The following is a 25,284-nucleotide window of genomic DNA, read 5'->3' as shown; positions in this document are numbered from 1 at the left end:
GTCTATTCACCTATATTGATAACGTTTTCAATAGTTACAGTGATTTTATGCTTCATGGCTGAGAATATGAAACACATTCGGACAATTTGAAACTAAATTGGGAAACTGGAAAAGTTTTGGGCAATAGCCTGTTTTTTCTTTTCCGAGCATTGTATTGCTTGTGCTAACCCAATAAATAAATAAAATAAATATTATTTTATGTATTGACTATAAAAGGAAGAAGATGCAATCTTGAACTTGTGCCTAATCAAACGGAGAAATTATGGAGAGAGAGGAAGATGTGAAAGATGTGAGATTCAGGTGATTTGCAAGAATCTTGATTCAATTTTTAAGCGAACCACTGCTGAGAGTTCATATAAATGGCCTGGTCATTCGTGTTTCACTATAGGTATACCAAGCGCATATTCATAATTACTACTGTTTAGGCCTATATAGATAACATAATTATGCTAACCACTTCTCTGATTGACTCCTTTCTCTCTTCTCCCATCTCTTGCTACTCTTGCATCTCTCACCTGCTATGTAAGAAATTAATTTGGATGAAAACTATACTCAACCGCTTGAGGAGAATCTTCATCTAAAACGTGAATTTTATAATCTACGTAGTTAATAATGTATTGTCCTGGAAAAAATGTATCAGATGGATATTTGCTTAATACCGTAGGCTACAAAAGAAAATTCCATCATTAGTATTTCTACTTACTCATAGATAGCTCTGACATAATCCGAATCTGATTCATTCTGGGCGTTGATTTGTGTTCCCATGGCCGTTTCTGTAAAAAATGAATATTTCATATTAGTCTTCATATTTGAAACCTTCTTAAGGTGCGTACATATATACGCGCCTCCCACACGCTCCGCCCTCGGTCCGCCATCGCTCCGCAATCGCTCCGCCCTTGCACCGATCATGAACGTTACGGAAGATGTTAGATCTTCTCGCGTTCCACTCTTGCTCCCCGGTCGATCATCAATCGATCTGCTCGAGTGACGTTCGATTGCGGAGCAGAGCGAAAGTCTGTACTGCACCTTAATATACTAAGGTTCAACATAAATATATAATCTGCGTAGTTGATAATGTATTGTCCTGGAAAAATAAATGAGATGGATATTTGCTTAATATTGTAGACGTAGGCTACAAAAGAAAATTCCATCATTAGAATTTCTACTTACTCATAGATAGCTCTGACATAGTCCGAATCTGATTCATTCTGGGCGTTGATTTGTGTTCCCATGGCCGTTTCTGTAAAAAATTAATATTTCATATTAGTCTTCATTTTTGAAACCTTCTTCAGGTGCGTATAGATATACGCGCTTCCCACACGCTCCGCCCTCGTTCCGCCATCACTCCGCCATCGCTCCGCGATCGCTCCGCCCTCGCACCGATCATGAACGTTACGGGAGATGTTAGCTCTTCTCGCGTTCCACTCTTGCTCCCCGGTCGATCATCAATCGATCTGCTCGAGTGACATTCGATTGCGGAGCAGAGCGAAAGTCTGTACTGCACCTTAAGATTCTAAGATAAGGTTTAACATGTAATTAGATAAATCAAAAAGGCATGGCTAATTTTGATTCCATTCAATATGATAATTCAATATAATGTGTATAATGAGTAAAAAGCTCATTCATTTGTCTAAATTAATAATTTTTTGAGCACTTTCTTTTCAACATGGAATTCCAGAATTCTGTATAAAATTATATTGCTAATTATGCAAATTGGTACCTTATTATTTGAGATCTTATAAATTACAATAAATGGAAATGTATATGATTACATTTGTTTCTGAAAATTTAAATTTCACAATTTTTTACTCCTTATTTCTTGAACCCTATCATATAAGTGAATATAGTAAAAATATATAACTGAAAAACCCTCATCAAACATTTTCTCTAAATTAGAATATGAAGTATTTGAAATGTGTTTCCAAGTAAGTTTTAACTATAAATAAATACTGATCATCTTATTTCTTTGGGGCTAGTCTTGAATATGAGAAAAAATAAAAATCCAAGTACCCTTTATTTAAAATTTTTCATTTACGACAAACATGTCGACATATTTAATTGTAAACATGTCGAAAATAAACAATTTTAAAAAAGGGTAGGTTACTTGGATTTTTATTTTTTATTTCTATGAATACTGATTCAATTACAAAGAAATTTGAAAAAGTGCTTAGTTTCAAAACATGTGTGTAAGATGTGTTGCTGGTATGTATAAATTGTGATAATATACCTACAGATCCATTGATGTAATTATCAAAATTTACTCACCGCAGATAATATCCAATGCACAATGTGTGATGAACGGGTAGATATCAAATTCTTGACCATCAGCTTTTTTCAGGAGGTTTTCGATGAGAGTTTGACATTTCTCACCAAACACCTCAACAAACACGTCCAAAATCTTGAAATGGAAGGTTGGTGTGATCATTTTCCTGTGACTATGCCATTTTGCACCTTCAAACAAAAGATGATTAGGTAATTGAAATCTTTGTCAAGAGGAATTTTTCAAGTGGCAATGTTGTATAGGTTCAATAATATCTGCATTTGAACATTTTATTGTCAGATCTCATCCAGAACGCTCGACGATTATAATAGTAAATTCAATTACTTCAATGAATTTGAATATTGGAACTGGTCCAATAATATACCGAATATGGTACCAGTACAGTATTTTATCAGTAAAACATAATATTGGACATTGTGTTGTGGGTCAATAGTTAATTGGAGGGTTATGCATGCCAAATTAATTGACATTTCTGATAATAGAGGTATGAAATATGTACACAAGAATTAAATTGATGATAAGTAGGTTTGAAAAAAAAAATTGAAAAAATTATTAGTGATCATGTTGAAATGTTTATATCGCATTTGATAATGTGTGTAGCTAGACATCATGATTACCTTACAGACTTCAATAATTTTCCAGACAATACCTATCCATGTCTGCAAGGGATATTGAAAACAATTTCTTAATACAAAAGTATAAGACTGATTTGTATACTAAAATTGGTTTAATATCATATTTGTTAAAATTATGTTAACTACCTACTTTAAAAGTATGATGTACATGCTCACCAGTTCCAGTCAACAGCCCAGTGCCCAGCCATGGTTGGAGGAAAGTATAGGCCTTCGATTTGTCGATATGTTTCAGGCTACTCATCACAATCTGTGAAAATATTATTTATTCCAAATCAGGATTTTAAAACAGTTAATTTTCTCACTACCTATGAAGCTTGAAATTCTTTACGAAAATTCCTATATCTCACGTCTGCAAAGGATAATGGAAACATTTCACAAAATACATAATATTATAAGACTGGTTTGTATACTAAAATTGGTTTTACAATGAAATCGAGAAAACCATGAAACGTTCTAAAAGAAACGGTAGGAATAAAGCCATGGATAAGAGTCCCAATAAAGCTATTTATTTGATTTCAATATGATTCTGGGTTTACGAGATATATGCTGATCTCATAATATGCTGTTCATATTATGAGACATTCTATAGACCTACGTTAAAGGTAGTGGCTTTTGTTCATTCTATTCCATTAGGGAGTAATAATGGTGTTTTGGAAGTATTAAGAAGAATGGGAAAGGACAGAGAAATCATGATCACCATCAAAATCAGGAAACTGCAATACCTGGGTCATGTAATGAGAGGAGAGAGATATACACTTTTGCAAAACATCATACAAGGAAAGATTCAAGGCAAAAGAAGTATAGGAAGAAGACGGATCTCCTGGTTAAATAACTTGAGACAGTGGTACTACAGTAGTTCCATTGATCTGTTCAGGGCGGTTGCCTCAAAAATCAAAATTGCCATGTTGATAGCCAACCTTCTTAAAGGAGACGGCACATAAAGAAGAAGAATATAATAATTATCACTATATTGTATTATTATCGTTTAATATTTATTGCACTTGGATAAGTTTTCTGTATTGCTTTGTTTTTTTGTGAGAATGGAGATATAAGTTTATGTTATAATAAGTACAAATTTCTGGATCATGGCCTACAACTACAGTTCAAGATGGAAGAACATCAATTTTTCTAGACTTTTTATTGCCAAAAACAACATTTTATAACAACGAAAAGTAAAGATGACGAGGGCTTCAATGAAATTGAGGAGGCTTGAAATAAAATTAATAAAAAAAGTGGTTTTACCTCCATGTGCTCTGGCCTTGTTATGTGTATTTGCGGAACAGGTCCAGCCCAGGTACGAAACAGAGGTCCATACTTTTTAGTTCTACTGTCGAAAACATTCATGAGCTCTGCAAATGAATCAATGAATACCGTATAGATAATAAATATTCATATAAAAATTTCACATTGCCAAAATATATTCTACAAATCAAATATAATTCACAAAAGCCTTCATATAAAAATTTCATATTGTCAAAATTTATTCAACAAATCAAATAAAATTTACAAAAGCCTTCTAGCAACTTGAGTTGAATCCACACAAGCATAGAATATTCATAGAGTATAGGACACTGTATCTTTTTTGGGCATTCATATATGGATATTACCACACATTGGAACTGAATGAATAATAATAATAATAATAATAATAATAATAATAATAATAATAATAATAATAATAATAATAATAATAATAATAATAATAATAATAATAATAATAATAAAGCTTTATTGACATTCTAAATAGAACAAAAGCCTCTCATATGAGGTAATGATATTTGTGCTGGCAGCTTGACAGTAACTTCAATAACTATTTACAAATTTACAATTTCTTGATGATTTTCTCCCATCTCTTTCTGTCCCTGGCTATTGTCGGCCACATATCTCCAACTCTTTGGGTGAGCTCGTCTCTCCATCGGCACGCTGGACGTCCTCTCCCTCTGGCCCGATCTCGTGGTATCCACTCCGTGCATATTTTCGCCCTCCTTGCCACATGGCCGGCCCATCTCCATTTTATCAGGTGAGCTTCTTTTTGTAGGTATTTCACCTTCACCTGCTTCAGTAAGTCTGTGTTTCGTCTTCTATGATGTAGTCGCAGTCCCAAAATACTCCTTATCATCTTCGTCTGCGTTGTCTCCAATCTCTTGTCTGATTGAGCCGTCAGGGACCAAGTCTGAGCACCATATAATATAGCTGGATAAACACATTTCAGAAGCAATTTGGCTTTCAATTCATTCGAAAAGTCGCCCTTGAATATCTTCTTCAGTGCCCAATATTTTTTCCAACCTTGTTTATCCTCAAACTCACGTCCTTTCCCGTTCGGTTCTCAAAAGAAAGCAGTTGGCCCAAGTACTCATACTCATTGACATATTCTATTCTACCACCTGTAACATCAATTCTTTCCGTGTCTGAATTCGTCATTACTCTTGTTTTGCCTGCATTCAGACACAGATCAATTTTCTTGCTGGCTTCTATAAGTTCATCAAACATTTCTTTCATCTCTTCCGCACTTTTTGCCACCAACATCACATCATCTGCAAATCTTAAGTTGGTTAGTTGATAGCCATTTATGCACAAGCCTTTGCTCTCCCAACTTAAACGGCGAAAAGCATAGTCCAAGCAGCAATGAAGATGATTGTGACAATGGACATCCTGCTGAGTCCTTTCCTCACTCTAATACTCCTTCCTCTTCGCTCCAACTCGATGTACATTTCATTATCCTCATACAAGCTTTTCAATACTTCAATGTTTTCCACTTCAACACCCGACTCCTCCAGTGCATTCCAAATTTCGCAGTGCTTAAGGCTATCGAATGCTTTGTGGAAATCTACAAATCCTATGTACAAAGGCATCTTATACTCATTGCTCTTCTCAATTATTTGGTTCGCAGCTTGTAATTGATCCGCTGTAGAGTAACCTGATCTAAATCCGCCTGTTCTGAGGGGGGTTTTCGTAGATCTTGTTGATTATTCTGTTCTTGATTATGCTGGCGAATATCTTGTACAGAGCCGAGGTTAGAGTGATTGGCCTATAATTTTTAATATCCGAGCGAGATCCTTTTTTGAATAGAATATTACTTTGCTTCTTTTCCAGGCTGAGGGCACTCGTTTCTCTTTCAGTATTTTATTGAAAAGTAATTTTATAGTGCTCATTAACACATCCAACCCGGAGATTATCACTTCGTTTGTAATGTCATCATCTCCAGGAGATGATGGAGATGACTGAATGAATAGGTAATACATAAAATAATAGTATAGATTAGTCACATATCAAGGCAATGTGTACAGGGCAGAATGAAACAACTATAATTAACTAAATGATCTGAGATTAAAATCCTTTTCACAATAAGATAAAATAATTATTGACATGTTTATAAATGTGTAAAGGACAGGATGATACAACAATTGTTATTGGATGATCGTATCAAATTCATCTGTGATAGAAACTCTTTCACTACCGGTATATTAAATTAACTTATTATTGATTGAAAATAGATTGAAATAATATTATAGAAGTTGTTATTGGAGAACTTACCACTTCTGGGTACCATGAAATCCAAAGCGTTTCCGATGATTGGATATGCTCTTGGCCCAGGCAGTTGATCGACCATGTTGATTATTTTTATCCGCCGGAAAGCTTGCCGAAGTAAGTATAAGGCCGAGAATACGAAAAGCACCAAGCTCAGAATCGTAGTAGTGTAATCCATCTGAAAAGTAAATGTATGGTACCTATTAGTTATTCTTCAGAATATGGACTTCACTGCGATTAGTGAAAAATTAAAAATATATTTATGCTGTCGAACCCTTTGAAAAATCATTGATTCCATGATTGAACATTTCAGAGTGTATGAATAACTGAAACATCTTAAATTAAGAATAATGCGTTGTTAAATTCAGATAAACTAAATTGAAATAAATATTGATAAAACTGGATTGAAATGAATAAAGATAGAAGTGAATTGACATTAATTAATGAACTATTTTCAATTTGAAAGCTCCCGGGAGTCTTTAATAGAATAATCCTCCTGGGAGACTAATTTTTGTATGACATGAAAAAAAAACTCGATTGAAAACTCCATGATTTTCATTTAAAATATTGGAAGGACATAAATAATTTTTCTCCCCAAGCAATTTGCTTACATTGAGGTAAAAGAAGAAGGTATACTACTATAGTTTTCAAACTTCATCAAGGAAAAGCCAATATATTATTATCGCAATTATATTCTATCTAGATATCAAACACTTTCTAAGAAATATTTTCATTGATCAAACCCAATCATTACAACTATGGCTGTTGGGAAAGTTTTTGACCTATCTATTTCAGGCTTCTACTTTAGACTAATATAAACTATTCAATGTTATTTTCGATATTGTAACTTAAGTCTAAATAATCAAACTGCAATTACAATATTATTGACAATAAGTTAGTTCAATTGTATCATGCTATAATTCGCTATAACATTGTCATTGAATAACTTATAATTAGAAATACAAATCTCAGTACCCTTTTTGAATAATTCAAAATAATAATAATTATTATTTTATCACATGTTTCGGACATTCATGCCATTTTGAAACATCATGTCATAAAATAATTAAAAAAAAGTACTGAGATTTGTATTTCTATTTATATTACAAGTAGCCCTAAACAGAAAAGATACTACAATAAATAAATTATCTATAGCTGAAGATTCAATAATATGGAACGAATATTTTATAACGCTATTTTGAAACATCTTGTGATAAAATAATTCAAAAAGGTTTCCTACTGATATCTGTATTTCTATTTATATTACAAGTAGCACTAGACAGAAAAGATACAATAAATAAATTATTTATAGCTGAAGATTCAATATGGGACGAATATTAACAAACAATTAGGCCTAAATGATTTAAAATGAAAAATTAATGGAATACCTTGATGGATCCATTAGCGGTCTTAGCCATGATTGTTGAAGTGAATCAATGCAACTATCACCAATCACTTATTGAATGAGTATTATATTTTGTGGTTGATGTTTTATACTAACGGCAACGCGTGTGCCAGAAGGTCAAAAGTAGCTACCCGCCAGACGAGCCCCTTTTTTCGACCAATGGTGGGGTGCCCTGGGACACACAAGTGAACTGTTATCTCTTATCAAATCACCCCACGACATCGCCAAGGCTGGGGCGTCACTCAGTTTCATCATTATTGTACTGACCAGGAAGATAAAGCCTAAAATTTCGCTGGTGAAAGGCCAAAGTACATTTATTATCTTATTAATGTCTCGCTGCATCTAGCCGACTATTTTTATTGATATATTTTCTGTTCGGAGATATTTTTTATACGGTCACACAAAGTTCAGCGACGACTATCTAGCCAACTAGAAATAAAATGAAATATTTTCTGTTTGGACATATTTTTTGATATGGTCACACAACGCGTACAGCGTAAGATCTGAATAGAAGCATTCGAAAATTCTCATGAACCTGTCAACGACCGAGAGAAAAACATTCAAATGAGAAAAACTTCTCATACCTACGAATAAGTCTATAGTACAAAAAGTATGGAATATAAGCATTAATCTAAAATGATCTGTTGATCACATTAAGACTGAAGGTTGTGAATTTTTGTCTACAAGTCTTCAATTAATAAAATTTTTACAGATCAATTCTGCTATTTGTGCATCATGCTTTTGGAAACGTTTTTCTGGTGACATTTCTCAAAGTAATCAAATTTGCATATCAAGTTACCAAAATGCTTCAACATATAATTTATGGAATGACATATTCTATTTCTCTCAATTCTAGGAAGAAAATTCATGTTGAGAGAAAATATACCTTGTTTAATTATAATAATTTTTTGTTGATGAAATGTCGTTTCTTAATGGATGTCCTGAAAAATTAGCACCTACCGAGAATTTTGTAGCGTCATTCGAGATTAACAATACCTTTAAGAATTCTCAAACTTTCATGAATTTATTTTCTACAAATTCTGAAATGGATTACCCCAAAGATTTCAACTACAAGCGCTCATATCTCAAAAAGTAGAATGATAAACAAGTTTTAGAAAATTTTTCAATATTTTGGTACGGTAACTTGATATTATCCAAATTGAAGAACTGTCGCCAAAAATGTTACCAGTAAAAAGTTTTCAAAAGTATGGTGCACAAGATCAAGAGTTACTGTATTTTTTAATTTATTTATTAGATTAGCACAAACCTATTTAAGAATATTTGATTAAGAATATTGTGTTGCTAATATTGTAAGTTTAATAATTTTGTAAAAGAACTTTTGAAAATATTATAAATTTTTCTAATAGATTCAATGAGACTTGTTATGAAAGTTGTCAACTGCAGTGATTATTACCGAATAATGAATAAAACTTTATTTGAATAGATGAATAATTTTTGAAATATTTCATGTTGATAACTATATTATTTCTCTTAATCACCAACCACACAACTGGAAACGTGATCGATAGAAAGTGTTATTTTTTCATAACAATTAACAATCAGTACCGTACTTATATTTAAAATATGATAGATACTATACATAATACATTTTGTAAGAATGTAGTAATACCTAAATTTATATAAAAATGCACTTATGGCATAAGTGAAACTTGAAAAAAAATTCCAAACGTATTCCTTGTTCCTCAATTTCTACTTATGGTATATGTCATTTTGAGGAGGAAATAAACTATTTTTTCATAGATAGTATGTAACAGTGACCCGATAATCCAGTATAATGCATTCAACCCTCAAAAATCTAAAACTTTATCGGTTGAAAACTTTGGAAGACGCTGAAGATAATAATTCAAATCTGCCTCGTTTGCGAGAGAAACTTTGCTTCTTTTCAAGAGTTATGACTTCTCATTTTCGGGTGGTTTTTGGTTATTTCATTCTTAGAAACGTAGAGGCTTTATAAGCTCTATTACATCAATCAAAAATCGATGTTTGTAAATCAAATAATCAGTAATGCGCAAGTTAAATGCAACCTCACGTGCATATACTGTACATTCATATCCGTGTCCCTTTCCAGCTAGTGCCGGGCCTGGGTATGAACAATGCCTCTCCATCTTCCACGGTCTTCCCACCATCGCTCGTCCTCAACCTGTCGCCATCTGTATCCTCTCTTCTCCACTTCGTTGAACCTCACGTAAAATCACTTGAAATCTTGTTCCAAATTCCTTTGCCAAATCATTTTACCAGTTTTTTCTACTACTGTAGTTTGCATTTGCAATATTGCATTTATTGGCATTACACCTGTGAATTTTGGTAAGAATTTCCTTTCGTGAGAGTTAGGGTAATTATACTTTAATTAGAAGGTACCACTCTACAGTAATCAGCACCTATAACCAGTATTTATTATTTTAGTTGCTGGCAAGATTTCCATTACCGTTTTCATAACACTGTATATATAACAATTCACACTAAGGACCGAGATATTGTGGAATTTCTTCATATTAAGGTGGAATAGAAGAGATGTTGTCAGTTCTACATTATTTTTTATTCAAACCAAACTATAGTTTCAATGCACTCAAGGCATAAAAACTAGTGGTGGTTTTTGTTAGACTCAACTGAAGCTTGAGTTAGAGACCATAAAGGAAATATAAGATAACTGCATAGGGTAAAATAATGCTATCTTTTCTCTATGGTTAGACTCAACCAAAAAGATCACTGATGACGATGCCTTGAGTGCATTAAAACTATAGTTTTGTTTATAAATAATGTAGAACTGACAACATCTCTCTCATTTTATCTTGATGCTAAGTAATACTTTGATAAAATCCACAGCACATTATCTTAGAATATGTAGGTGAATGCTTTAACAGTAAACACAGACAAAGAAACTTATAATGGAATAACAACGCCAGATGTAACAAATTCGTATTGTTACAGTTACAGCTCCCGCAAACCAAACTGTTTCCTAATACACATTATATTCCAATTACTAATCCACTGTCGTTCCATAAAACGAATCCTAAACTTAGCTGATTATTGGGTATACCTGAAGAGTCTTTCTATTTTTAGAAACAAGACCAGTGGGTTAAATTAACAGTCATATAACCACGTATTTATATATTCTGGGCCCAGATATATTTTGTTTATAATAAGTAGGGTATTTAATGAAGATACTGTAAATGCTTCAAATAAACAAATGAAAATACCGTCGCAATTTAATCTACGAAAATGAATATATTGATATAACATTTTTAAGCTAATACATTTGAAATGAAAATCTAAAATAATGATAAATTCACTTCACTATTGATCGACTATCGACTTCATGCAAAACAATAATAGCCTATTCAAATAGTGTTTTTGAGAATTTATTTTGAAATGTTTCCAAAAGAAATTGGAAATTTCTACAATATGAATCACAAATCGCACATTAAATTTCTGCCAATTCGTCAGATAAGAAAGTTTCGCACATTGTACACACCCCTCATTTCTCACATTAAAATCATGGCCATTTTCAAGATTAATCACTGAGAATTGAGAACTTTGCACCTCCTATAGCGCTTTTTATCTTTGTTTAGTCTAGATCGAAATATCTTCGATTCGCTTCTCTGGGCTACCATGCACTATTATTATTATAACGTATAACAACAAAAGTCAAAGTCCAAAAATCATCACTTATCAGTCGTATTCCATTAACCCTATTGTTTATTTTTGATTAATTGAAGCTACATAATTAATAATCCACACTTCTTATGAGAATGTAAAAACGGTTTCCCAATCGAATAGTGAATCTACAAAATGAACTTTGGCATGTTTTGCTCGCATTATCGAGTTTTAGGCCTATCTCTATTGATATCGTAAAAATGTCAGAGTTTTTCAAACCTACTGAGTGTACTATATCTGATTGTCTAAATACTTGAATATATACTCTATTTACTTGAAGAGTATCAATAATTGTACAGAGATGTTTGAAATTAATCTCAATGGAATACTTAGTGACTTTGGTGTTGCTCAAGGGTCTATATTTTAGCTTTATATTGAACATTGTCAATTGTAGATCAATTTAGAGTTGGACATGATTGATATATTCATCAAATATATCTATATTATTGGAAATATTTATAAAATAGAATTAGAGTTATAAAACTTTTTAATTTTATAACCTGACGATGGTGTGATCACCGAAACTAGTAGTCTAGTACCTAGTTACAATTTGTATTTTTGTTTTATTATTTTATTAATTTTAAAGGGTACTATAATTATATTTTATAAATACAAGAAAGTAGCTCTGAATCCATACATTTTATTAAATATATATTTGTCAAATATAAGACCATGCCTATGAAGTATATTTTGGATTTCTGAATTTGACGGGTGAACTACCTGTTCGAATTTTGATCAACTAGTCCACTAGAATAGTATATGAGTAGAATAATTCTACTGAGAACAATATAAGTAGGCCTACGGTACTGGATGTAGCAGTGGTTATACTCAATATGTCAGATCAGTGTACTGTTTAAATAAAATTAAATCAACATGATAAAACTTATTGGTTTCAAGTAGAGATTGGTAATCGGATTGGTAAAATAAAAATTAATTCAATCGCTATGAGTATGAGTTTCTAAAAAAAAGAATTTGTAAAATATTGGTCATTTACGATAGCTATTTTCCAAAACTTTCTAAAATAATTTGATTTTTATGTTGCGAAATTCTTGAGATTCCTTAATTTTTTTGGTGTTGTTTCAAGCCAGAGAAACCATCTGTTTGCCTTGTATTTTTCCCCTTTCAAGAATATTGTTATTTTTGTCGAATCTTTTCAATATGTTTCTGTTTCTTTCACTAATTAAGTTTCTGTTTCAGTACTAATTAAGGGACAACTTGAACCTCATATTAGAAAAGCCTATAAAAATATAGTCAAATAGGCCTACTCAATAGCCTCAACTTATCCAAAACACACAATATGAAACTATCAAGTACCTACCCTTCATTTCATTGCAACACTAATAGTTTCAACTCTTCATTTGGCTCTTGAACAGTTGAAACCAGGGGCGCCATTTAAGTGGTGGAGGGGGGGCAGGGGGCAGGCCTCTCCAAGGATCAGATAAATATTGAAAATACGGGTCTATCTACACGAATCCTTAGAATCGCATTCTGATTTAATACATTTTTAAACAGTAGTAGTATAATTCCTGCTACAGTATCAATGTAGCAAAATTGCCTTGAAAGCATGGATACGGGTACTGTACGGAGTAATAAATAATATATTTTTCTCTAAGGTATAGTTGAAGCTTGAATATAGAATGGGTACAATATTATTGATCAGGGCACAATAAGTGAGTTATTGCATAAATTTCAACGTGAGAATTAACAAGTTGCAAGATGTCACAGTGAAAGCAAAAGAAAGGGCACAATCAGACAATCAAAAATGTATGTAGCCTACAGAGTTGGTGAGAATGATGGGAACAGCTTAATGTTCCTTTAGCTTTTTAATTGAAAGTTATTGTTGAATTAGAATATAATCCCAACGAAATTTTCATTGTAAAATAAAAATTCATCTTTTTCCATTATTTTAAGAAATCTGTTTCAGTGTAGTCCTACTTTAGAGCCTCTCTTTAGACCTATATTTCTAATAAATATTTTATGATTTAATAACTAATAATGTACTGTATATGACTTGTTTGTATTGATACTTCAACCACATTTGTATTAAACTGGAAAAAATGCATGTAATAACATCTTCGAATGTAACATTTATGGGGAAAAACCCAGGACTCTCTATCATTTGGAGGTATTCCTTCCCCCCCCCATTCATACCTCTTGGTCCTAGCAGTTTGGTGAAATGGCGCCACTGGTTGAAACTATACCGTAGTTGTGTTTCAATGAAAAATGGGTACATAATAGTTATTTGTATATCTAGAGTGAAAAGTGCTGTTTTTTCTCCCTGAGGGAAAAGTTTGAAGCCCGAGGCAAAGCCGAGGGCAACAATTTTCCTGAGGGAGAAAAAACATTTTTCACTCGTGATATACACAACATTTTTCCTCCACCTACATTTTTATAAAAACTGCTAATAAAATAATTTTTAAAAACGTATGTGACCAAACAATGTGTTACAACATAATCTAAAAAGTAAACAGAAACAGCTGGCTTGTAATCACAGTTCTCCTTCGACAGCACTATCTGTCGGCTAAAGTTGTAACAACAATGACAGCCAAACTACAGCTATGATGAAGTTCCCGTTTCAAATTTGATTAGTTAATAAGTAATATTCGTTGGCTGATATTTTGAATAACATGGAATAAAAGAAAAATATATACATTTTTTAGTATAGTGATATAAAGTTTGTAATAATAATTTCAGCATACAAACATAAATTTTATATGTCAATCAAATGTCTGTTTGAGGTATTGAATTTAGTTGGTTTAATGACTACTCTATAATGCTTCCTTATCTGAGCTTAGACCTTCTGACCTATTCCAAATGTACGTTTTTAAAATAGAGATGCTTCCCATGTTATTTAAATGGAGTCACTTTTACTCCCTAGGGAGTTTTTCTGTTTTTTAGTACCGAGAGCGAAAAAGTGACACTTTAGTATCATGTTTCAGGGAGTAAAGTAAGTACTTTTGACAGTAGGTGGAGGAAAAAGTTTTTTATTGTGTGGTTTTAATAATCAGTTGTAGCCCTAAAAATACGAGTGAATAAACTTATTCAGCATGATGTTTCGAGTAGGCCTACTCTTATCATCAGTGATATTGAGTGATATTTAATATAATAATTACTGAAATCACTTAACATGTATGGGCTACTTTATTAAAATCAATGAAAACAATATAAAAACATGTAATACTCTTTTTATTTAAAGCATTTGAAGCAACAAAATGTTGGAATGTTTTAAAGTTTTAAAATGCTTTGAATAAAAAGGGGTTTTATTAATAATTATTGATTATTTCTTGTTTCTATTGATTCTTCACCATTTTTAGTGTTCCTAAATAAGTGTACCTATAAAATAATGATAGAAATTCCAGTTTTAAAAAATTGGTTCAATTCTCTAAATTATCAGCTTATATGCCTATCTGAGCAATTGAAAAGAAACTGTTCAATCAATTTACAAATTACACTGATTACAGTATTATTGATCATTGTAATGTCTACACGCTAACTCTTATTAATCTCAACAAGATTATAGCCTATGCTGTCAACAGTTGACAATAGAATGTAGTTCAAAGTCCACAAAACGTTTTCTTAACTGTGAATTATTATTAATACCGAATTCTCCGATTATGCAACTTCAACTGCTATGTTAGCGGACAATTCATCTCAATAGAATTGTTAAAGAGTTTTTCCTGTCAGTTATACAGAGAGCCTGTTGCAATTATATTTTTCCAAAGTATTTTTTCTGAAAAATAAAAATTTATATCCCCAAACAAATTGTTGTAAATATACTATAAATATAAAAGTGTATTGTCTATTTTGACAAAAATATCTGGTTATCTACCTATTATTAACATTTTTTTTTTAAATAAATATATTTTGTTTGTCTGTCTCAAATTGAAAAAATGCATGGCCTATTCGGTACAAATGATAAGTAAATAAAACTAAACATTTTTATTTATTTTCAACATTTGAACACTCTAAGTATTATGAATTCGATTGAGTGAATGCTTCTTTTTGAAACAAATTAGGAGACAAGGATGAGGTGGTTTGGGCATGTACAGCGACGAGAGGAGGATCATGTTAGACGATAAGTGCAGGATTTGGTTTTGGATGGTGTGAGAGGACGAGGTAGACCTAGGATGAGGTGGGGTGGTGATAGAGTAGCGGCTGACTTGCGGAGAGTGGTGGAGGAGAGAGGAAGCATTGGATAGGGCTTTGTGGAGAGGCAGACTATAGTGAGGCCCACGTTATAATGACAGTGGATAAAGATAGAAGATAGCGATGCCGATTCTCTGCATTAATTAATTATATTTCTACACTGTCAAAAACATAATTGGCATCGTTGTGGACCTAGAAAGGATAGTACCACCGGCTTTGTCGAATGATCTAGACTGAACTAGAATATCAAAACCAAAGTTGATCAAATTCTGTCATTATAACGTGGACCGCACTATAGGAGAAAGGAATGCAGACCCCATTTAAATGGGATAAGGCACAGCCAAAGAAGAAGAAGAAGAAGAAGAAGAAGAAGAAGAAGAAGAAGAAGAAGAAGAAGAAGAAGAAGAAGAAGAAGAAGAAGAAGAAGAAGAAGAAGAAGAAGAAGATTGAGTGAATGTTTCCAATTTATTATAAATTTATTGAATAAACATTTTAATTTATTTAAACCTTTAAACACTTTTCGTATTATGAATAAATATTCGATTGAGAGAATGTTTCAAATTTATTATTATAAGGCGATCGTTGAGACTGTACTACCGTAGGCCTACTACAAATATTCTGTTATTCAAGAATTCAAGTCATTGAGAAATCCTATGAGGAAACTATGATATGAATAACAAGTTTCAAATGTGCTGTCAATTTGTACTGTTCCAAAATTTTCCATTGCCAAATGAGCAAAATACCTGAATGCTCCTTTCAATGTTCATTTCACACGTAACTTGGAAAAAACTAAGTTACAATTTTCTCCCCCCCCAATAACTATACAAATTATAAATAATTGTAGTTACCTTCTTTATTCTTTATAATATTTATTTTGAATGGGAAATTTGTTGGTTTTTAAGTGTAAATTGTTCTTTTCATAAGTGAAAGTAACTTGACCTTGATTTTGATTTGGAATGTTCTAAGTACTGTATACTAATAATACTGTTTAAAGTATACGGTAACTTCAAGTATATAACTAGTATGAATAAAAAAGGGACAGTTTTGGGCATACGCCTGTTGGGCCTTCTCATGTAAGTGTGATAGTTCTACTTAACTAAATAATTAAAATGAATAAATAAATATAGCATACTTTCACTGTATTTCCATGCATAGAGTTTTTCATATTACAGTTACAGAAGGTATGTATAAAAGTATCTAGTGTTTCGAAAGCATAATTATAAGAACACTGATAAAAATAACAATGGTAGTGATTAGAATAATTTATCAAAAACTCTTCATATCGCGGAAGGCTTATGTATTTTTCTAGTGAGCAGTATTACCCCTTGAGTAATAAATAAGTAAATTAAAAAGGCTACTTAGATTTATATTTTTATTTATATTCAAAAGTAGCCCTAAAGAAAAAAGATAATTATCCTTATAGTTTTCAACTATCTCTACCATCTAATCACATCAGTTACATTTTTATCATTCTTTATGAATATAAAGTTGTTATATTGAATGATGAAAAAAAGGTAACCCTGATATGACTATTTCAAGTGGAAAAGCGGGTTTTAATAATTTGATAACTTTAAAGTTTAATTGCACGTATCTCTGATGCTAGTTTCAGGCTATTATCGTCGGTGCGTACGATCTATAATGAAAAAGACACCAAGGTACCTAATGAGAATGCATTCTAATCATGGAAATTACTGAGATATTGCATTTATTCAAATGCTATATTAGAATTTCCATGTGGCTGTTTACCCTGTTGTCAATATTTTCAGTAGCAGAAGTCTTCGGGGTGATTTACAGCATTTAATTTGGATTTTAGTTTGATTTTAATCATGTTGATACTGATAATCTGCAGCTGCTAAGAGCTTTTCAAATTCAAAGCTCTCCTAATAAACTTCAGTTCTGACTTTGTGGATGATTAGGCTTCTACTACTCCTATCTATTTAATAATGATTACATATATTATTAATCTAGATAATAGCCTAGGTATCTATTTAGTATAGTACCATTGGGTATTTAATGGTATTTAGTACCATTAGGGTACCTATTTTTTATCATTATCTTTATTAAAAAACAATTTGGAGAAATTAATGGAATAAACTATGGATTGAGAAACAGAATGTATAGACCCCACAAATTTAACTTTAACTATGATAAAAGAGCTCCAAAATGCAGAATTCCATATATTTTGAAGTCATTGCCTCTGGAATTGTGAAATTTGCAGAGAAAAGGTGAAGTTAAAACAAAATTGAAATTATTTTTCATTACAATAATTGATGATTGAGACATATTGTTGGATTTTACAGTAAAAATTCAAGCTCGCAATCAATAGTTTAGTCAGACTAGCGATCATTTAATAGGTATATAGGATAAGGTTTTATATTATAAGTTATTATTATATATGAATTTTATGATTTACTTTGTAATGATATTCATTCAATATATTATATATTTATATTTTTTATGTAAGTTATTGCAACCTAGTAAATGGGAATGTTAGTTTTTCTAATAAATACCTTAAATAGCTAAAAGCTAGAGGGATTAAAATTTATGTTAATTGTATTTATTGAGATCGTGTATTAAAATAAATAAATGGGAATCCAAAGTATACACAAACGATTATTTTAATCATCCTAATGGAATAAAATCTAGAGTAATTCTTTAAAATATTCTATTTGTAAAATAGAATCGGGGGGGGCTGCGTTCCCAGTTTAGGACCGCCGGTAGGTATTCCAGTCCTACGTATATTTTATCCAAATTTTCCATTAAACGATTTACCAATTTTGGAAATGAAAATTAAAAAAAAAAAGAAGAGACTTTTTGCATTTAGTTGCTAATACTTTCATTCTCGTGGATATTGTTATTATATATTTATTATCATATAATTATTGTTTTATTTATCAAGCAATATTTTTGTTAAAATGTGTTACATTATCTGATTGAACTGATTAGACATCTAGCTCTCTCCATCCCTCTACAAAAATGACTAGAACAAGTTACGGTACCTACGTCGGACTGTTAATCTTTATCTCAATGTAGATTGATCTGAATGCAATCAGTAGGCTAGCTAGCTACCTGTAGGCCCTCTTGTAATCACATGCAAGTTACCAGGCCATTCATAGCCTATACGGTTTGAAATTGGTGTTCAATTAATTTTAGCTTAAATCATCAATACGGTACAATGTCAATATGACAATGGATTGTGTGGCAATATAACTAATAGAAACGTCTATCATTTATATGAAATCTTATTTCTTATCTTTCTCACTCTTACGGATTCATCAAACAGGATCATAAACACGGGATCATAAACATAATCGATGGATATATTGTATTTTTTCTTTAGGGCTACTTTTGAATATAAATAAAAATATAAAACTGAGTACCCTTTTAAAATTATTTTGTCACGACATGTTTCGACTTGATAATGGCATTATATAGCAGAAACATATCTTGAACAAAATAATTTCAAGAAGGGAACTCAGATTTATATTCTTATTCATAGTTAGATATAATATAGCTCTTCAAATTCGCTCCAGCTTATAAAACAGATATAATAATAAGATGATTGCTAATATATGTAGGAGGCCAACCATTAAATTGACCGAGCGTAGTGAGGTCTACGTTTTTACTCGACAAGATTTTACATTCAATTAATTACGGTACCCTTTATACGATGTGTTTTAATTAGCTGCGCGTGGTCTACTATTCACTGAAGACAGAACTACAATAGTATTAATAATGTATTGATAAAGCGACGAGATCTCCAATGTATGAAGTTGAATAACGTGTGATAAAACACACGTTTATTGAAGGCAATATTATGATTCAGCTCCATGCTGTGCAAGAGATTGAAGGTTAAACTGTTAAAACAGGCAATAGTTAAAACAGGTAGAACTGCACTATGCTAGCTATAATTCACTTTTAGACATATATAGGATTAAAAATATTATTCTTCTTATAAAACCAGGTGATTCCACACATACCTTCCTATTGATTGATACTGATAAATCCATTTTTGATTGTCCAGAAGTGTAGCCAAGTAGCAAGATTTGCTGAAAAAGAGCGTTGGTTCACAGATTCAACACAGACCGACTAATGAAAGCTGCTTCCCACAACTAAACCACCCTCTGCTCTTCTGCCTTGAAGCCAGGATCCTCCCTCTCTCACCACTGCGTTATCTGCTGCCAGCAACAAAAATCCAACAAAATGCAGCAGGTCTCTCCGGATTGTAAACAACTTCTACTTTCTCTCTTCTCTCTCTCTGTTCCACCTCCCTTTGATTTATTGCTTCATCCCTCTGAAAAAATCCTTGAAAGTGGTGGGATATGCTCTGTCCGATCCGTTAACCACTTATCAATGTCATCCCTATTTGGAGGTGGCCAATATTTTAACACCAGGTTATTACTGATAAGAATAATCAGCATGTCCGGTTTCCTTATTTATTTAAATGTTTATTTATTTTATTAGTTAGAATGACAGTACTGGGTGTAATTAAGTGCTCTTTAGTCTTTAAACATCATAGTTCACTCATATGTTGAGATCAAAAATTTCTAGATCGTCGTGTTATCAGTATAATATTGTTGACAGTATTTAACGTTGATATTCTTGTTTTCCTTATTAACATATTTGTCGATCATTTCACGTTCTTAGTAAACAATAATCCTATTCTCACTGCTATTTCCAATTTCCACACAATTTACTTAATGTATTCATGAATCCAATGATGTTGTATTTTAAAATGAAGAGGAATAAAAACTACCATGTAATGATCACTGAATGGGAGTTCAATTTTTATCTACAAGATAATTGATAACCACCCCGTTTCTAGGATCAATCATTGAAACTGTTGAGTCACTATTTAGTAATGTTATCCTTGAATAGCTTCTAAGTTTACTTGACTCTTTTTTATGAGTGCAATATTTCCTAATTAATTCCACCTTCTCCTAACTATAGAAATTTAATACTAGTAGAAATAGAACATTTAGAAATTATGTTGTTTTATCAATTTTAATGAATCTCCACTATGGTTTACCATGAGACCCGAAAAAAGCTAACCTACCAAAACACATAGAAATTTAGCAGACACCTTCGGTCAGACTGCATAAATCGGATTTTAGAAAGTTTTTCCGAGAACAATATAGGTTTGGGTTGATTTTTTTTTATTTCTGTACGAAAGGTTCAGTAAGCTAGTTCAGATTCCTAAAAGGGTGAGCTATGAGAATTATTGAATTCCTCTCAGATAATTCTGAAAGTAAATTCATGGAGAAGAGAATATTTATAATAATAACAAATATCATGTGTCGACTAGACGGGTAACGGTATTCGCTGTAATTAGCTATTAGCCAAGGGCTAGTAACAGGTACATCTACTTAATTAACGTTTATCAAACCAGCCTAGGCGACTATTTACGCGTAGGTACTCCAGTTACTGCATTGTTTATTATACATTTATGGTAGAATTTTATTGTAAAATTTTAATATTTTTCAGGAGAAACTTTATTTAAACATCAAATTAATTAGTCAATATCAGATTATTCATTTTTCTGAAGAACACAGAAGTGACAGAAGTACAGAATAGGCTAAACCTTGCAAAGAGATGTTTCTATGCATGCAACAAACTTATGTACTCAAAATTGTTATCACATACTACGAAAATTGAAATCTATAAAACAATTATCAGTCCAATAATGCTCTACGGTGCTGAGACATGGAAGTAGGATAGAAGGGAGGAAATGAAATTGATTGTATTTGAGTACAAGATCCTTAGAAAAATCTATGGACCTATAAATGAGGGAGGAGAGTGGCAGAAGAGACACAACAGAGAACTTTGAGACCTTTATAGGGAGCCAGATGTAGTATGCGAGTTCAAGTGTAGAAGGATCAGATGGGCTGGACATGTTTTGAGAAGAAAATATGACAGCAATTTCAATCAAGTGTTGAAAAGAAATCCGGAAGGACGACGACCGTGAGGAAGACCACGACGGAAATGGTGGACTCGAGTGAAGTCCGATATGGAGAGAATATTAGAGCAACCGAGGAGGACGCGGAGAATCGAGAGAGGTGGAGGGGCTTTGTTGGTGCGGCTAAATATCTACTTAGATATGTATGGCCATGTCAGTAAGTAAGTAGGATTATTCATTATTTAAATCATCAGAATCCATTTAATTGAGACAACCCAAGTCCTAAGTTATTTTTTTCTTTACTGTATTGATGAGTCAATTATTTAGAATACTATATTTTAATAATACCATTATTATCAGTTCAGTTCATGATTGAATGGTACTTTTCTTGAGAAACAATGTTATTTGTAATCGGATGAATATTCCACAAACCATCTCATCATTGGAGTGTTGAAATTAACGCATGTACTTGAAAATCCTAATTATTCTACTATGATATTATTTTTATAATTTCGAATTTATAGTACTTGGGTCTCTATATAATCAACAATTTAAAAAATGTAGCGAGAGCATTTATTGGAATCTGTCATTTTTGTAGAAACTGGGTGTATGCAGTGAGTATAGAATGTAATTATATTCTATATTACATATAGAATTTAATTATAATTTTATTATATTCTATTATTACATTCTATACTCACTGGGTGTATGTTGTGGCAGTTGGACACTAAACTTGATGACCTATGAAAAATGTGTTCTTTTATTCAATAATGATGAGTGAAATGCATAATATATGTCATTGAATTTTGGTGAACATTCAGTTTACTTGAAACACTTGAACACTCAGTTTACTTACCAATATCCCACTGAAAACGGACATCTGAAAAAACAAGTTTGAATAATGAATAGAGGTACCGGTACAAATAATTCTAAATTACTATGTAGCATCTACAAATGAGTTAATTGAATACAGTGGTTTCCAAAGCAAAATAATCCTTCAATCGGAACATGATGAGGATTAATAAATTTACATCCCATGTGAAAAAAATTGATTATATTTCTTTTGTTCTGCCTTTCTTTTGGAATGAACTTTTCATGAAATCCCCACTCTATAATAATACCTAAAATTAGAAACGTTTTGTGAGCTCACCTTTTTTGGATAGTAAAATTTTAAGTTATTCCTAGTTGAATAGAGTTTATATAGGTCACTTTTCTAAAAAAAAATACTAGCGGTTTGATTAAAGATACTGCTATATTATCTGGCAGCACAGGTTCAATTAGAAAATTACAAAACTCTTTCAACCTAATAAACAGTATCTCCTGGGTTTTCTACTACATGTAACAAATGTTTTCCGTCAGTTGTGAACAAATAACTAAGTAATTGTTATTGTTCTAAAAGAGCAGAATGCACAGACATTTCTTTTTTCCAATTTATGACGTCATACACTTGAACAATAGATTTATTTTCTTGTTTCAGAGTTTGAATGTGATCATATTAAGCTTAATACTTCTGTATGCTTTCCACATATTTGTCCTCACTAATTTTGTCATCAAATTGTTTAAAAATAATTATGTATAATTCACTCCCAAGTGTAGAAAAATAGGCTCTTTGATATTTTCAATCTGGTAGAATATAATTACTGTAATATCACGTTTAATTTGATATATAAGTTTAATATAACTTAATACCACGTTGTTACAGCTTACTGTATTGAATTAAAAATTGTTGTATGTTGTTTCATTCAAAATTTATTATGTTAGTTTTTTATTATCATGCGATTTTGTCATTCTTTGTACATATCTTTATGTGCTTTCTCCTTTAATTAATACATTCAATGATAGGGATACCGTAGGCCTACTGCAGTAGGAGAAGTATGATGGATTCATATAGATTTGGATGGAAATAATTTTGATTAGTTTAGAGTACTGTATTCAAATAGAAGACATGTTTAAGTTCTTTCTAAAATTCTGGATTTTTTATTTAATAAACCATATTTTAAAGAAATTTCCTCGAAGTTACATGATGTGTTTTACCAATTTTGTATGCTAACAATTTTGAAAGGATCTGTTTCAAAATCTCAACTTTAGACGCTCATATATTAAATAATCTCAAAGTACCTTCACTTACTTGAAAAAATGTGTTTTTTTATAAATATTTTATTTTGTTAACTTGGAATCGAAAACTTGGAAAAATGTCACCAGTTAAAATGTCTCGATAATGCCATATTTTATTATGTAGTTTGGTATGTTTCCAATGCCTCATTCAATCGTGATACAATGAATACAATGCATAGGCCTATCATACGTTGAGCATTACAGTCTGACAAGACTTTGAATATTGATGAATAATTGGAATAGCACAGAAATAATAATTATTTAGTATAGTAGGAAAAAGGAAACTGTAGGCTATTGATGCTGACCGATTCAAACTTCTGTTAACATTCCGCCAAAACAAGCGCTAGTTTGTCGAAATCCCAACAGATGGCAGGAGCCTCAAGATAATATCACAGAGACTATAGTGTGGTCCACGTTATAATGGCAGTGGAGAAAGATAGGAGATCAACTTGGCCGATCCTCTGTCTTGTCAATGCCTTTTATAGACGGAAGCTGATTCAGGTTTATTGATGTAATATCAACTGTTCATTCTCCTTTAAAATAATCAATCATATTTTATCAAGCAAGAAATTATATTTTTCAATAATTTCATGATGCATTTTCATAATTATTAAGATAAAATATTTTGGCAATTAATAATTATGAATTCTACATTGTTAAAAGACGATCTGCAAAAAAAGCAAAAAAGCGAGAAAGAGATAGTGCTATTCGCTTTGTTGAATGATAGTCAAGGATAGCAATACCATCGCTTATCAAACACTGCCATTATAACGTGGATCTCACCATAGAGAGATATAGTAATAATCATAATACTGTCTAGATATATAAGTAGTCACTGTGTAGATAATAATTTTAGTAACTATGTTCCATAGTTTCTACTTACTGTAGATTAGAGTGTGGATAATTATAATAATATTGTAATTGTATCAATAAATGGTTGAATATTGTCAAACGGTTGGTTATTGTATGAACTAAAATAACAAAATGTGGTTTGTTGTATCAATTTCAATTGGTGTACCAGGACAAGAACTATTATTATCATTATGGGTAAAACTTGTTTTTATTATTAGTCATATAGAACCTACTTGACTACAATTATTTTTATTATAGTACGTGACTTGACTATAAATAATATCATATGCAATAATAATTACCTTTTCTACTAATTGTTCGACGGTACCTGGCTCAATAAGATAATAAAGTATTATATTTTACAGTTAATCAATTCGATTCAATATCACCTACTGTAGCCTACTTGAATTCATCATTAGTTAATCACTTTATATTATCGATTTGATTAACCATTAAAACACTCATTATCTCTCAATGGATTTGACTGCACAGCTCTAATACCTCCAATCTTTGTTCGTAGAAGCTGCATTAAAATAAGTATAATAAAAATATGTTTATCTCTACTATATTATTAATCCTTTGTTTTCTCTTCAGTGATAAAATATTAATTTAGCGCTTAATTTACTTTTGCCATTAAACTTGTTTAAAGATTAGTGGGCAACCTGTTGGATGTTGTTGACAAGGAAATGCGCATGGAGTTATCCGAATACGGAATGTTGAATAGACTGTTATTAAGTAACTCATACGGTTA

At 31.8% G+C, this 25,284-nt stretch overlaps 1 protein-coding gene across 4 annotated transcripts in view; it reads right to left on the bottom strand.

Moving 5' to 3' along the window:
- Window positions 1-20,020, bottom strand: part of LOC111057877 (cytochrome P450 4C1) — a 30,734-nt gene extending 10,714 nt beyond the window's left edge. Inside the window, exons 1-6 of one of the 4 annotated variants that reach the window (XM_039420495.1) lie at window positions 19,651-20,020; window positions 6,451-6,622; window positions 4,159-4,265; window positions 3,073-3,163; window positions 2,266-2,451; window positions 704-773 (exon numbers count right to left, since the gene is read on the bottom strand). In XM_039420495.1, coding sequence (XP_039276429.1) covers window positions 704-773; window positions 2,266-2,451; window positions 3,073-3,163; window positions 4,159-4,265; window positions 6,451-6,622; window positions 19,651-19,680 — 656 coding nt within the window. In that variant the 5' untranslated portion in view covers window positions 19,681-20,020. Of the gene's footprint in view, window positions 1-703; window positions 774-1,170; window positions 1,241-2,265; window positions 2,452-3,072; window positions 3,164-4,158; window positions 4,266-6,450; window positions 6,623-7,832; window positions 8,087-19,650 lie in introns of those variants that run through there. The other 3 variants (XM_039420493.1, XM_039420494.1, XM_039420496.1) reach the window with 3 other exon arrangements.
- Between the last annotated feature and the right edge of the window lie 5,264 nt (window positions 20,021-25,284).

Source organism: Nilaparvata lugens, chromosome 2 (assembly GCF_014356525.2).
Source record: "Nilaparvata lugens isolate BPH chromosome 2, ASM1435652v1, whole genome shotgun sequence".
NCBI lineage: Eukaryota > Metazoa > Arthropoda > Insecta > Hemiptera > Delphacidae > Nilaparvata > Nilaparvata lugens.
This window is presented reverse-complemented; position numbering and strand designations above follow the sequence as displayed.